The sequence below is a fragment of the Podarcis melisellensis genome, assembly GCF_964234715.1.
Source record: "Podarcis melisellensis genome assembly, chromosome: 6".
In the NCBI taxonomy this organism is placed as follows: domain Eukaryota; kingdom Metazoa; phylum Chordata; class Lepidosauria; order Squamata; family Lacertidae; genus Podarcis; species Podarcis melisellensis.
Genome location: NC_138538.1, coordinates 52,661,314 through 52,676,732, shown reverse-complemented (window position 1 = coordinate 52,676,732; position 15,419 = coordinate 52,661,314). Strand labels below are relative to the sequence as shown.

The following is a 15,419-nucleotide window of genomic DNA, read 5'->3' as shown; positions in this document are numbered from 1 at the left end:
TTTTAATTAACTGCATGCATCCCATCAGAAACTGAAGCCTTTATACCAGTAGCCTCAAATTCCCCAATAGGGATAGGGGACATATTTGATTCACTTTCCATTTAAATAAAAAATGACAAAATTCACAGTCTCTGAAACAATACAAGAACCGAAACAGACATACTTTGAAATTTGCCCTTTTCCAAATTTTACTGCGTAATTCTTCAGAATACACTGAGGCAAAGTGTGCATAAAAAAATGTGTGTATTAGTGAATATAACATACACGAATATATTTTATTTACGGACATTGCTTTGCAAAAATGTGCATATTAGGCAAAATTGCATACTTTTGTATGCTAGGAAAAATGGCACTAAAATGATGGATTTTCATGAGGACAGAGTGCCAAGCTTCAACATTCTTCCACCTTGGGTCCACAGATGATGTTTGCCCACAACTGTTGATGTGAGATCAGCAACAAGGAGAAAGTCCAAAAGATCAGGCTTTTCCCCGTACAATCCTTGGAACACAATAGCTATGACCTATATATAGTATAAAGCTGACTAATGCATACTTTGTTTTACTAAAAACAAACAAACCCCAAAGTATTCCTAGGTCTATAATATAAAACATATAAAAATTAAAATCCAGCCATATTAAGCCTTGATTTCAGAGTTTATATTGTAAATAACCAAAGCTCTGTAGTGGGCATGTTCAATAAGCACAGGAGAGTTTGCCATAAAATAACAGAAAGATAGCAAATAATTCATGACAACTAAATACCCATTATCCCCAAACCCCATCTGCCAGGGGCAAATACTCATCTGGAGCTCATTGTCATTAGCTCATCCTACTCTTGAGTAGGACCCTGGTAGAGACACATGCCTGGCTGGCATGTTCTCTCCCTCCTGGTCAATCGTTCTGGAGCTTCAAAGGCTTTCTTCTGCCCGAATATCACAGCGACTGATGCCAACCAACACCGGCACACTCAGGGATCCACAGAGTTTGTGCAGTCCACGTAACACAACTTAGTAGCTCAGCATTTGGCTAATCTACATTTATTTACATATAAACACATATGGAGCATTATGACTTAGCTCCTTCCTCTTTCTCATCAGATAGCAAAGAGAAAAAACAACGGACAATCGTAACACAAACATCCTGTCTCCGTCACTTCCCACACTGTGGAGTCAAAACATACACCGTTATGTGATAGACAACAATCCCATGACTGCAATCATGGAGCAGGAATTCTAACAATTAACAGGGTCATATATAGGTTGATGCCACATCAGCTGTTCTGTGGGAAAGGTCCTGAACACTTCTTAATATGTCACGACTATCTGTTGTGTTTTTAAAATATGTAATTTACCTGTAATTTACCTTCTTAGAAAAATATTTATTGGCAGGAATTGAGAGTCCAGAAGCAAGCATTACTACTCTGGTAACAGCAGCCATCAGTGGAGAGCCTTCAGCTTCAGATATATCCCATTTATGGATCGGGTGACAATTTGCGGCATGGGAATCGGGAGGTTGGCAGGATCAGGCAAAAGCTCAAAGTGCAGGAGTGTCAATGCAAGAGCAATCTTCATCTCATTCATGGCAAACTGTTGTCCAATGCAGTTCCTGAGTAGAATAAAGGGCAACATTACATTATGAACAGAAGAGCATTCTGCAGATGGTCCAATCAGGGCCTTTTCGGTTGTTGCTCCTTCACTTTTAGATTTCCCTTCCCAGAAATGAATGTCTGGCACCATCTTTGTTCTCCTTTGTATGCCCTACCCTTTTAGGCTTTTGAGTATATATTGTTTTATGCTGGCAGCTAATTCTGCCTTGCTGTGGACTCATCCACAATTTTATAATCTTTGAACACAGTTGTGTCTTTCATGGAATATTAATGTCAAAGTCTCCTGTTATGGAGGGAACAGTGCAAAGTATAGGTGAGAAAATATTTACCTTGGCCCTGCAGAAAAAGGCAAGAAAGCATATGGGTGGCGATGCTTTGAATTCTCTGTGGAGAATCTTAGAGGATTAAATTCCTATAGCAGAAAATAAATCATGGAATTTTGGATTAGAATGGCAACTGATATAGTGGCAAAAGAGCTAAAGGAAAAGGGGGCATTCACAAAAAAGAATACTGTTCTATACCCACTTACCAGGCCATAATGCCCATTGAGCTCCATAGGGCTTAGTTCTGTATAGGATTATAGGACTGCACTTTTAGCAACATGTTTTCCCCAATGTAATCTGAAGAAAAATTCCTTCATATCTATAAATGCCTGTGCCAAATGAGACATGATGTTAATTGCATTAGTGTGTATGTTTTTAAAACACAGCCATTGGGGTGTCTGACCAGCAACAGGCCTGCAGGGGTTGGGAGGGAAATGCTAATCTTCTCCCCCTGCTGTGCTGCTGATGTTGCTCCTGAAGTTGCTCTTTGAATGGAGAGGGAAGCCTTTTGTAAGCAGCACTTTAGGGACTGGTGGGTGGGTGGATTTTTGGCAGAATACTTCCATAGCTCCTGACGTGGATTAGGAAAGTTTTGTGGATTAGGATTCTACAGCAGCTTTGCCCATATATTTTGCAATGGTTTTCTTTTCGCAATAGATTTTTGCCATTTTGTAAGTGCTTAAGCAACATTTTAAGAATCATAACCACATAATATGTGGCCTGTCCCTCTACTTAATTAGTACAGTATCTTCCTCATACTGTTCTTATCTAATTCTGTAGAGGGACACACTAAGCTTGACATCAGAGTGTTTGAAGATATATCCAAACATTTTTCTTTTTGCTAACAGCTGCTGGCAAGAAAGGGATTTGGATCAGAGTCATGGCATAGGGAGGAATTTGGCTCTACATGCACACACACACACACACACACACACACACACACACACACACACACACACTTTCACCAGCATCTCTCTCTCATGCACACACTCTAGAGCTGGTAGTATCTACATAGGGAAGTGCAGGCATTAGTTGCATTTATATGATTCTGCTCCACACCTAATATCATATCAGGGGGTAGATAGTTTGGCATTAAGCCATTGATATGGGGCAATGGACTAAATCAACCTTTCTCACCTCCAAATTGGAATACTTCTGAGTGCGTTTATTAAGCTAAACAAGCAAGAAACTGATAAAACAAAACACTGGGATAAATCCACACATCTAGTCACACAGTGTTAGTGTGACAAACAATTGGCCTCTTTTCTTAAAGAAATTGTATGTGTCTATGGCACTTATTCCACCATCTTTTTCTCAAAACATGTCAACTTCTCTCAGTCTCACCAGAAAGGTCTTGCTTAGTCTTTTCTTCTTTTATTATTACCTCAGGATTGTCCCAAATCTCAGGATTTCTGTGAAGACCATAAATATCCAATATAGTTAGAAAGCCTGTGAAAAAAAGAGAGAGACATCATCTAGTGTCATTTCATCAGCAGTGATATTATGTAATGAGAATTAATTGCTATCCAGTGGCATTTACCAAAACATTCATTCTCAATAACTTGCTGCAAAGGCAGGCAGATTTTCAGAGCTGTTGCACTGATAACCAGGATGATCCTGCACAGAGTACAGGAAGGCAGCTGGAAAGCATACGACTGTGCTTTCCTGGTCATGTAATCTTTGTTTCTTTGCCCAAGGAATTCATTTAGGTGTAGGTGGGGCCTCAAGAGATAGTCCATCTAAGGCCTAGCAGCTCCAGAAATTGTCCATCTGAACAGAGGGGCTGTGTACCTCTGTGTCGGCATGCACACCTGTGTGTGTCCTCCACATATTCCCTGTGTGCATGAATGTGAGTGTGTGCAAGCAAGATTGTGCGGTGGCCGCATCACAGTTCTTAGTAACCCCACAAGGTAGCCAAGGGTGAATGTGGTCCAGAAAAGGTTAGAAACCCTTGATGGAACTTAAGTGACAGTGGAATTGAATAATGAGAACAGTGTAAGAATGAAGATGGAAGAGGAAGGGGTGAGTTCAAATGAAGTCTGCAGAAGGGAGAGAGGGGAAGCCTACCTTTTGGTAAGGTTCGTCCATCAGCAAAGGTCACAGGAGAATCCACTTCTCGTGCTATAAGAGGTACTGGAGGATAAAGCCGAAGGCTCTCCTTAATGCACATGGTGCTGTATGTCATCTTTCCCAAGTTGTCCCTTAAAGACACAGCCCAAAATTGCCAGATTTAGGTCTCATAACTGTTTTTTAAGGGACGCGGGTGGTGCTGTGGTTGCCTTGGGCTTGCCGATCAGAAGATCAGCGGTTTGAATCCCCACGATGGGGTGAGCTCCCATTGCTCAGTCCCAGCTTCTGCTAGTAGTTCGAAAGCGCGTCCAAAAGTGCAAGTAGATAAATAGGTACCACTCCAATAGGAAGGTATATGGCGTTTCCGTGCACTGCTCTGGCTTCGGAGTTCCGTTGTGCCAGAAGCAACTTAGTCATGCTGGCCACATGACCTGGAAAAACTGTCTGCAGACAAATGCCGGCTCCCTCGGCCTGTAAAGCGAGATGAGCGCCACAACCCCAGAGTCATCTGAGACTGGACTTAACTGTCAGGGGTCCTTTACCTTTACCTTTTACCTTTTTACCATTTATTAAGATGTAGCAAATAGGGTTCAAGAGCATAGGATTAGGCCAATTTCCCTGGAACCCAAGGAACCTGAGACTTGTGGTCAGAGTAATCTGACCCTAAAACACTCTGCAGTGTTGCTGTCCCTTAATCTTCTCTTAATTTCTGAGAAACCCATAAAGCAGGAAATAAACATTTAAGGTTGAACAATAATTTAGTCTGACCATTGAATATCCTCCAGTTGCCCAACAAGCTCCATGATCTCCTCTCTGCATCTCTGCTGATGTTCAGGGTTCTGAGCCATACAATAAAAGAGCCAAGAGATTCCACTAGCTGTGGTATCATGACCTTCAAACATGAATGTGTCCACTTCTGCACGTATGTCTTCTTCTGACAATGAATTTCCATTTTCATCCTAACCACACAGGGAACATAGTGTTTTATAGGATTGGTGAGATCCAATATTTCAAGTTCTCCAAGACCCTCCTCCCTCTCCCAGCTCACATCAAACCTTTCAAAGAAGGTTAGTGATGGCTGGAAAAGCCCTTAGCAATATAGCATGGCAGGCATAGGTGCATTATTTTTACAATGTCCACCTTTGCGCAAAGAAGAATATCCAGGAAGTCCAAATGCCTCTTCTTCAGAATCTTTTCAAGCTCTTTCTCATTCTTGAGGGAATCCTTCCTCTCTCTTATTACCGTCTCTGCATTGAAAACATACAGTATGAAATGAATAAAGCTATACATAAGAGGCAAGCAAATATATTTCGATTGTGTTATGCTTAGGGCAACAAATACTTTTATTAGCTGAGCTCTGAAAAGGAAGCTTAGAATGATCAGTAGCTTAAAGAGCTAAACAGTTTTCAGTCCAAATTTCAGTCCACAGTTGGGAGCATTAAGGCTTCCAAATGCTGGCTTCTGGGAACCACAGGAGGGGGGAGTTCTTTTGTGTTTAGGTTCTACTTCCTAGGTTCCCACCGGCATCTAGTTGACCACTGTGAGAAAGGATGCTGCACCAGAATGGGCTATTGGCCTGATCCAGCAGGCTATTCCTATGTTCTTAGAGAGAGTTACATTGTTGGGATTAAAGCTTCACATAGGAGAAAGCTAAAAAGGAGAAGAAGTCCCAGGATATAGGGAAGATGAGAATCCAGATGTAAACTCTGCCCTTACACACACACACACACACACACACACACACACACACACACCCAGGTTTCCTCAGGGTCTTTTGGACATTTAACAATTCAGTAAAGGTTACATGATCTCCAGAAATCCAGGGAGAAATCCTGAACAGGAATGATGTGGGAAAAGGACAATGAAATATTTCTCTGGGGACAGAGAGAAATTATTGAATTGGCTGCATTCATGAAATTTCTCAGAAGTATAAGAAAGATATATTCATTATGTTAGACAAATGATCAGATTTTAGGGTTCCAGAAAGAGAATTCATGTTATTAGGAAGTATGAGAAGAATTGATAGGGACGTAAATATAATGCCAAGGTGCTGGTTGATTTCATTTATAAAATTTTACTTCTTATAAATAGAAAGTCCTTTCTCCTTATATAAATGATTGAGCACATAGCTAGAGAAGTTGAGTTGGAAAGGAGGAGGCAGTTATGTGTTTTCTTAATTTTGCTTCAACCTTTTTCATTTCTAGTCTCTCTATTATAATAAGACCATTGTTAAATTAATTTAAAAAATGTTTGTCTTGCTTTTCAAGTGCATCATACCAACACTTATAATTTTAAATTTTCCTAATGGTACTGAAAAATATATTCTTTTATTTTGATTTTTTTTATTAGGAAATAAAATTATATATTAGCTCAGAAGAAGAAGAGGAGGAGGGGGAGCAGGAAGAAAAAGTTGTTGCCAGGAAGTAAAAAATACATACCTGTGTGATGGTGGGCTATTTTGCAAGCTTTGTAAAACTGACGCCCTTTGGAGCTCAACCAGTAAATGAGATCATTGTGATGCAATGGTGTTTTCAGTCTCTGATAAGCCAGGAACCCGAGATCAAAAACAGTTTGAATATAGGAATTTTCGCTGTGGACAGTGAGAAATGGAAACCAAAATAAACACAAAAAAAACAAAAAACAAAGATCAGATGACTGTGTAAGAGCCAACAAGCTGATGATCAATCCAGATAAGTCTGAGGTACTGTTGGTGCGTGGTTCCCTAGACTAGATGGATTGTGATGGAGTGGGTACGTAGTTTGGGGGTATTTCTGGCAGCCTTGGTGGCCTGTAGTGTCCTCAATCAGCTTTGGCTGGCAGCCCAATCTGGACAGCGATAGCCTTATTTCCATTGTCTATACTCTGGCTACCTCTATGTTCAATTATTGCAATACCTTATGTATAGGACTACCTCTGAAGACAGTTTCAGAAACTTCAGCTGGTGAATAATAATAATAATAATAATAATAATAATAATAATAATAATAATAATAATTTATTATTTATACCCCGCCTATCTGGCTGAGTTTCCCCAGCCACTCTGGGCGGCTCCCAATCAAGTGTTAAAAACAGTACAGCATTACATATTAAAAACTTCCCTGAACTGCCTTAAGATGTCTTCTGAATGTCAGGTAGTTGTTTATCTCTTTGACATCTGTTTGGCGGCCTTGAAGCTCACCAAGGTAACATGTTTTGAGCATATTGCACAAATTTTGGCCTGACTGCACTGGCTGCCGATGAGTTTCTGATTACCTGGTACCTTCCATGGTGATCTAGGCCTGGCAGGACAGCTTACTCTATGGCCTTAACCCCTTTGTGCATTAATTAGACTTAAGCATGCTGGTTATATGAGGCTGGTTATCTCACAATAAGAACAAACAAATTGGTCCATGGGTTAGAGGAAGGAACCCAGGGTCATTCATTGAAGCTGACAGTTGGAAGATTCATCACAGACAAACGAAAGTATTTCTTCGCACAGTTAAACTATAGAATTTACTCCCCAAAGATGTAGTGATGTCCATCATCCTGAATGGCTTCCTTAACCATATGCAGATCGCAGAGGTGACTGCAATCTTGGGCTTGCTTCTCATGACACTCCTAGCGCATGACACAGAAAAGAAGGTCTGTATCTGTCTGGGACTCCCACCTTCTCTGAAATAGGGATTTTATACTGACCTGTCCGTTTCAGCATTTTTCTGGTAGCTGAAGGCACATTTCATAATAGTATCAAGAGTCATCAGACTGACATATTCGAACATCTCCACTGATGCTGTGGGGTTGCTGAGTACCAGCTTTCCCCATACATCCTAATATTTTAGGAAAGGGAAAGAAATGAGAATAGAGAAGTCTCCTGAATGATTAGATGATTCATTATTAGATATGATGTTGCATTTGTAGAACTCAGCAGGGAATAGGGATTAAAGTAGGACTGGTTGGCTCTGCCTGTCATTAGCTCTGGCTTCACTTACTGATGGCCTCTTTGCCTTCTATCCTCCTAGTCCCAATGGGCATCAGTCACCACCATCTGCTAAGCAGCTACCTCCACTGCAGGGGTAGGCAACCTAAGGCCTGGGGGCCGGATGCTGCCCAATCACCTTCTAAATCCGGCCCAGGGACGGTCCGGGAATCAGCGTGTTTTTACATGAGTAGAATGTGTGCTTTTATTTAAAATGCATCTCTGGGTTATTTGTGGGGCATAGGAATTCGTTCACCCACCTCCCAAAAAACATAGTCCAGCCCACCACATGGTCTGAGGGACAATGGACCAGCTCGCAGCTGAAAAAGGTTGCTGACCCCTACTCTACTGGCTGGTAAGCGTATCTCAAGGACACACATAAAGCCTTTTGATTCAGGGGAGATGTGGAGAAGAATGAGGAAGCATCAGACAGAGAGAGGGAGAGAGAGTTCGTGTGTCATAACTAGACATTGGGGGGAAATGTATTTGCTCCTGCAAAAGTCATTGCCCGCAACATAAAGGACTGCTCAACTAGCCTCATACTTTCACAGGTACTCCAGACTCAAACTTTTCAAAAGAACTTTGTGTTACGGAAGAGGAAGTAAACATGATTTTGACATACAATTCTAGCTAATACAACACTGCACAACCCTTCAAAGTGATGCATTTAAATATTCCACAAAGAAAGCTAATGGTAGTCAGCATCTGTCTGTCCTGAAAATGTGGATGAACTAATTAAGACAATATCAAGTGTCACAGGTTATGAAGGAATTTTAGAATTCAATGCTGCTGCAAACTCATTGCCTGAGACCCAAAGGGCTGCTCAACTAGCTTCACACTTCGATGGGGGCGTCTGACTCAAACTTTTCCAAAAAATCTTTGTGGTATGTCAGAGGAGGCTTTCAGGTCAAAAAAAGCAAAAAATAAAGGCCCTCTGAGTCTGCTCAAAGCAGGACTGAGAACATGAAGGTGGATGAGCAACTTCTTAGACTGGAGCTGACCTCCTGAAAGTAGCAATGGGGTTTCTTACCAGCATCTCCTTCACTGATTCTGCCATAAGAGTCACATAAGGCTTCAGAATATTGTAATGGAATCCGGGAGTCAGCAGTTTCCGGTGCTGCTGCCACTTTGGCCCATTCAGGACAAGAAGCCCCCTTCCTGCCAGAGAAAGGAAGGAAAATGAGGAACAGAAGCCCAAGATAATGTTGTCTTTCTTAGGCACATACACCAGGGCCAGGGTTACATGGTAAATTATCCACCACAGATGACAGGGTTTATAGCACTATATTTGACCCATTGAAGTAGGCACTTAATTGCTGGAACAATTCAAGTTAAAAATCTATTTACCTACTAAAAGATTTCTGAAGCATGGAATGCAGTGTGTATATTTCCTTATAACCCGAGAAGTCCATCTTCGCAGACTCTAGAAGGACAGACTTCTGAGATTGTAGGGAAACATACTATAGAGTCTGATTCCTGAGTAAAATGGGCAGAAATCAGTTGGCCAGAGGAATAAAGCTGGCACTGAAGCCTCCTGGAAGGCACCAGTGGGGAAGGCACCAGCTTAACAAATACTAGCAGCTTCCCGTAGACCCAAAGGAACGTTGAACTTTGAAAGCTGAGAATATATGTATATGCTCGATACAAGAATATCACAGAAAATATAAGGGTGCATAAAATTAGTGAGAGAAAATACATACCAATCCATGGAATTAGGAAGTCCTGTGTTATAAGAGGTTTAGGATCTGAATAGTGTAATAAATGAGATAAAATGAGTATAGCATGAGATGGTAAAAAACTATTTTTGAGAACAAATTTAAATGTTTAATTTGCTGAATTGTACTCTGTTGCCTCAATCTAGGGGATTCCTATGGGCACCCAGAGCTCCCTCACTTGCCTCTCCTTGCTTTTCAGCAGCCAGATCCAAGGCACAATCCCACACCTTTGCACATGCGGATAAAGACAAACAACCTTTGCAAGGTGTGACCATTTCCCTGCCCAGCCTTGGGGACTCCGGCCATTTGTTGGGCAAATAGTTCTGCTTCTCCAAATTTCCAAAAGGAAATATCCAGTTATCTAATGTACCTGTTGAACTTTGTAGCCTGCAATGTGCCTTCTCTACCAATCTGATTTGAGCATTAAAGACTTGGGTAGAACTAGAGCTGGGAGTTATTTGCCTGGCTCTGAGGGACTGATGGGAATTGGAGTTCAAAACATCTTGAAGGCACCAGGTTGGGGAAGATTGCTTTAGGATGCCCTTGAAATATGAATCACTTACATTTATTTCTTGCCTTACAAAGAGCAATGCAACTTACTGCATGAATAATTCTGACAACCTTCAGCATACAGTGGTACCTCGGGTTACATACGCTTCAGGTTACATACGCTTCAGGTTACAGACTCCGCTAACCCAGAAATAATGCTTCAGGTTAAGAACTTTGCTTCAGGATAAGAACAGAAATCTTGCTCTGGCGGCACAGCGGCAGCAGGAGGCCCCATTAGCTAAAGTGGTGCTTCAGGTTAAGAACAGTTTCAGGTTAAGAACGGACCTCCGGAACGAATTAAGTACTTAACCTGAAGTACCATTGTATTCATGTGAGAGGGACATAAGATACAAATTTCTTACCGCCTCTGCTGTACACGGCCTTTGCATATTCGGGGTGGTTGATGCACAGGAAAGCCAAGAAATTTCCATACCAACGTGGATAACAGTGCGGGTACTTTTCTGTCCATGTAGCTGCATTCAGGAATTCTTCCTCAGGTTTCATCTGTATCGGTAACCAATTTACCGATTGTAATTAAATGTTTAGTTCAGGATGAAAACAGATAATCAGGTAATGTAATAGTGTATAACTTTAAGCTGGGATGCACATGTAACAAAGGAATAATTCACCCACTTGGCTCAATCCTAAAACCAGTCTTTTTAAACCTGTTTTTTTCTATTCTGCATTTGCCTCCCCTTATCAATTTCATTTCAGGCTCTCAGGTGTAGAAGAACACACACTGATTGAGCATGAATAAGCCTTTGAACTATAAATGTTAAGAAGAAGAGAAAAACAGTACATTTAGAAAAGGATTTTTTCTTGTTGGAATAAATTGAAACATTATACACAAAATTATAATATAATATTTATGCCTGAATCTGTGAATCATTCTTCAGCTTTAGGTAAAATTGAACAAGAGAAAGAGGTCCATCACAAATGCAAACTGTTGCATGCCAAATATGGGAGTCGGGGAGTAGAGGTTGAAAATGGAACTAGAGATCAGCATATTGGGGAGGCCACAATACGTGGCAATACCCTGTTCAAGATTTCAGCACTCCAACAGGAAAATGAAATGGATATACATGTGAACCAAAGTCCACCTACACCTGAAATAAATAAAGTTGTGGCCTTCCCCCTCCTCCCAAATTGTTGTCTTGTCAAGTATGTTCCATTACAGCATAGCCATTGCCTTCAAACAGTGGGGAGGGCGCTATGACTAGGCCCACAATGGCCGTGTATGCTGCTCCTAGTGGGCGGCAGTTGTGGCCCCTTGTTGGTGGCCTTCCATTCAGAAGGTGCCAGGAGTCACATCCCAGTGACTAGCTAATGTAGATTCCTTGGACAAATCTAAAGTTCCAACTGTCCAATCATGTGCAGCCAATGAGTGAAGCCCAGTCTCCTGAACCCGCACAGCCGGCCCCAAGCCAGCTGCCTTGCAGGTGCCAGCAGACTGAATGACAACATTAATGAAGCAACACATTTGATAGAAAATATCCTTTCAGAATGTGACATGAAGCTGAGAAAACACTTGGCTGGATTTCTGTCATCGCACAATATGAATTGGAACTGATGCTCAAGAAAGTAATTATTCTGTCACATCATAAAGTTTAAATCCACTGATTTCATCTATCTTTCTGTGTTCCTGGTGTAGTCTTTGCATGCCAACAACAACAAAAACCAGATTTATTCCTGTTTATGGTTAGGCCTGCAACACTTCCCTAGTTTCTCAATAGCTTTGATAGTGTGGTAATAGCTTCACTTGTGGGTTTAAGAAAATAGCTATATCAGCAGTTAATAAGCTAATGCCACGAGTATGTTGCACAATCTTTGTATGATCCTTTTAACTTCATTTACTAATGCACTACACCAAGTAAAGTTTTTTAGTTTCATAATGATTGCCTTACAGTTTAGGCACAACTGGATGGTGACTGGTAACACAACATTCAGTCAATTTTCAGTTCCTTATTGAGAAACACAGTTTTACAAAGAGAGACCCAACATCTCACCAGGAAAATCAGAGATTCCCTTACCATGTGGATATGGCCATACAGCCAGTGGCTGGGAGGTCCTGGGAAACTCCTGAAAGCCTTGATCAGTTTCTGCCTTGTCTGAAATAGCTGGATGGCTTTCAGAACGATGCAGATGAAGATCAATGCCACAGTCCAATGGAAAAACCAAGAGGGACTCGCCGGTAGCCAGGACCACAAGAGATTGATGACAATTTCCATAGCCAGCTGCCTGCTGCTTGCTTTGCTCCAGTAGCTAGAATAAGTCCTCAAAAGATTTGCTGTTTTCCCGGCTTTGTCTTGTGAGCTGCATCAAATTACTAAAACAACTTTGTGGCAGGTGTTGCTGCAGGAATCTGGGAACTGCTTAAACCTCCACCCACACACTCTAATTAGTTTCACCCGCTGGGTGCTGAATCCTCCCCTTTTCCTCACTTCAGAGCTGGACCAGATCACTGTTATTGGGAAATGTTGTTTTAATTAACTGCATGAAGGGCCAGAATGTACTTTATCAATGGGAGTATTGGTACACCCAGAATTCACTGATATTCAAAGAAGATATCACAGTGACTTCAGGGAGGACTGATATAGAGAAGGGCAATTGATAGAGAAGAAAATATTCTTTCGGTTTTACGTTTGCCTCTTATTTTGTGCAGTGTTTCTACTGAGCAATAGCAGCTGCTTCCAGTTTGAATAAATATTGTCCACCAACCCCTGCTTGAGTTGGGCTTCTGGAAAAGGGTCTATCAAGCCAGAGGCATCTCCTGAACCAGTCTCCCCTCAGGAACTGCAAATCCAAATAACTTTATTGTACTAGCCATTGACCATGACAAATCTGAATCAAAAAAAAAATTCAAGCAAAAGGGGTGTTGCGCCACAAATAATAGTCTCTATTTAGATCTCAGCATCTCCCTTACAGTTCACTGCTATATCATCCAGAGTCCTCTTTCTGATCTTTTTGGCCACCAGAGCAAAAAGGGTAACTTTATGAATCACTGAAGTGTTTACATTGCTAAGAAACCATAGGACTTCCAAAATGTTCAAAAACCAAAGTGTGGCTTCTGATTAGCTGCAGGAAGCTCCTGTAGCCAATCAGAAGCTGCAGAAGCCCCACTGGACGTTCCACTTCCAAAAATAGTTTGCAAACCGGAACAGTCACTTCCGGGTTTGTGATGTTCGGGAGCCAAAACATTCAGGAACTAAGCTGATCGACTTCCAAGATACGACTGTCCAGTAAATTTTCCACTTGCAGTTGCCCACATATACAGAGTGTGTCTTTGTATGGTATCCTGTTAAATCATCCATCTAGGACGATGGAGGGCATAGCTTGAAAACGCAGCTCAGGAAAAGCAAATCTTAGGGAGCCTGGCTGGAGATTTGACAGGTAACTGGCTCTAAAATGGACCGTTTTTTGAAGAGGGAACCAAGTAGAGCATTTAGAGCAGGGGTTGTCAACCTGGTCCCTACCGCCCACTGCACTAGTGGCCGTTTCAGGATTCTAGGTGGGCGGTAGGGGGTTCTACGGCACAAGCTGAATCCTCCTTCCATCAAGCACTGGTGGGTGGTAAGGAAATTTTACCATCAAGAAAGATGCATTCGAGGATGGTAGGTATAAAAAGGTTGACTACCTCTGATTTAGAGGATTTGATCGCTTGCAAATCATGTAGTGATTCTATCCAGTAGCATCATTCCTTAATTGGTGTTTGTCTGTGGAGAAAATCTCCTCTATTTTATAGAAATGATAAGAGTTCAAATAGCATTGGATGTTCAGGAACTGAAGTCTTTATACTGGTAGCCACAAATTCCCCAATACTGATAGGGGACATAATTTCCATTTAATGAAAAACTGAAACAGTTCACAGTTTCTGAAATGATACAAGAACCAAAACGGCCATCCTTCAAAATCTGTCCTTCTCCAAATTTTGCAGTTTAGTTCTCCAGCATGTATGCATAAAAATGCATGTATTGGTGAAATTAGAAGAACAAAACATTCTATTAATGAAACTATATTGTGCGTATAAGACAAAACTACATATATTTGCATGTTAGGAGAAATCAGCACTAAAATGTTGATGAATTTTCAATGTTCTTCCACCCTGGATCCCCAGATGGTGTTGGATCACAACTCCCATAATCTTCCACCATCTTAGTCAATGGTCAAGGATGATGGGAGTTGTAGTCCAACAACTTCTGGCTACCCAAGGTGGAAAAGAACACTGCTCTAGGTTTGGTTGGAGGAAGTTAGCAGCTTGGAGCTATTTGCGGCCCTGCTACTGGTCTAAGCCACCCTAAGAAGCACTGCATGCATTGGGCTCCCAGCTGGGGTTAGGTTAGCTCAAGAAAGGAAAAATATCTAAAATATCTAAAAAATGTCTCCTTTACTATAAAATTATTGTTTTATTCATATGATAGTGTTTGCAGATTTAGATTGCTTAGTTAACCTTTTTTTCAAAAAAGGTTAATACATATCCATAAGGTGTACAAGAAGTCAATATTATAATTTTTCTTATTTGCAACTTCTTAACTGGCTTTGATATTATTCTCATCCAGGAAACTTGGCACACCGGGGAGCTGTCGTTAACTGGCTTTCATACCTTCTCCCACAGGGGCAGTAAAAAGGGGCAGGTTTGGATGAGCAAGGGTAGGGCTAGGAATTCTTGTTTATTTGACTTTACAAGCTGTTTTCCCCTCAGGTTGCATCTGAATCATTAATCAATTTTTAAACCTGCTTTCTTTCTGTTCTGCTTTGGCCTCCCCTTATCAATTTCATTTCAACCTCTCAGATGTAGAAGAACATACACTGGTTAAGCATGAATAAGCCATTGAACTCAAATTTTAAGAAGAAAAAACAGCCACCAAATTGTACAGCAATTATATAAAGTTTTTGTTTGCTTATGCTCCTTTGTGGGTGCAAATCTGCAAAACTTTCCCCAGTTTTAGGTAACATTGGATACGAGAAACAGATCCATCACAAATGCAAAGAGTTGAATGCCAAATATGGGAGCTGGGGAGTAGAGGTTGAATGTGTGACTACAGATTATCAACTTGGGGAGGCCACAATACATGGTATTACCCTGTGCAAAATTTCAGCCCTCCAGCCCTCCTGAGCTACCTACACCTGTAATCAATAAAGTTGTGGCCACCCCCACCCCCCGGATTGTTGCCTTGTCAGGTTTGTTCCTGTACACCATAGGT

General features: G+C 41.3%; 1 protein-coding gene across 7 annotated transcripts in view; it reads right to left on the bottom strand.

The window, feature by feature from the left end:
- Positions 1-163: 163 nt before the first annotated feature.
- LOC309371380 (cytochrome P450 4B1-like) overlaps positions 164-15,419 on the bottom strand; it is a 36,485-nt gene continuing 21,229 nt past the window's right edge. The window contains exons 1-12 of one of the 7 annotated variants that reach the window (XM_081913975.1): positions 12,249-12,575; positions 10,581-10,722; positions 9,655-9,699; positions 8,985-9,112; positions 7,675-7,805; positions 6,438-6,589; positions 5,140-5,246; positions 4,768-4,958; positions 3,997-4,130; positions 3,314-3,378; positions 1,936-2,018; positions 1,022-1,605 (exon numbers count right to left, since the gene is read on the bottom strand). In XM_081913975.1, coding sequence (XP_081770101.1) covers positions 1,437-1,605; positions 1,936-2,018; positions 3,314-3,378; positions 3,997-4,130; positions 4,768-4,958; positions 5,140-5,246; positions 6,438-6,589; positions 7,675-7,805; positions 8,985-9,112; positions 9,655-9,699; positions 10,581-10,722; positions 12,249-12,446 — 1,545 coding nt within the window. In that variant the 5' untranslated portion in view covers positions 12,447-12,575 and the 3' untranslated portion in view covers positions 1,022-1,436. Of the gene's footprint in view, positions 1,606-1,935; positions 2,019-3,273; positions 3,379-3,996; positions 4,131-4,767; positions 4,959-5,139; positions 5,247-6,437; positions 6,590-7,674; positions 7,806-8,984; positions 9,113-9,654; positions 9,700-10,580; positions 10,723-12,248; positions 12,576-15,419 lie in introns of those variants that run through there. The other 6 variants (XR_014169070.1, XM_081913980.1, XM_081913976.1 and 3 more) reach the window with 6 other exon arrangements.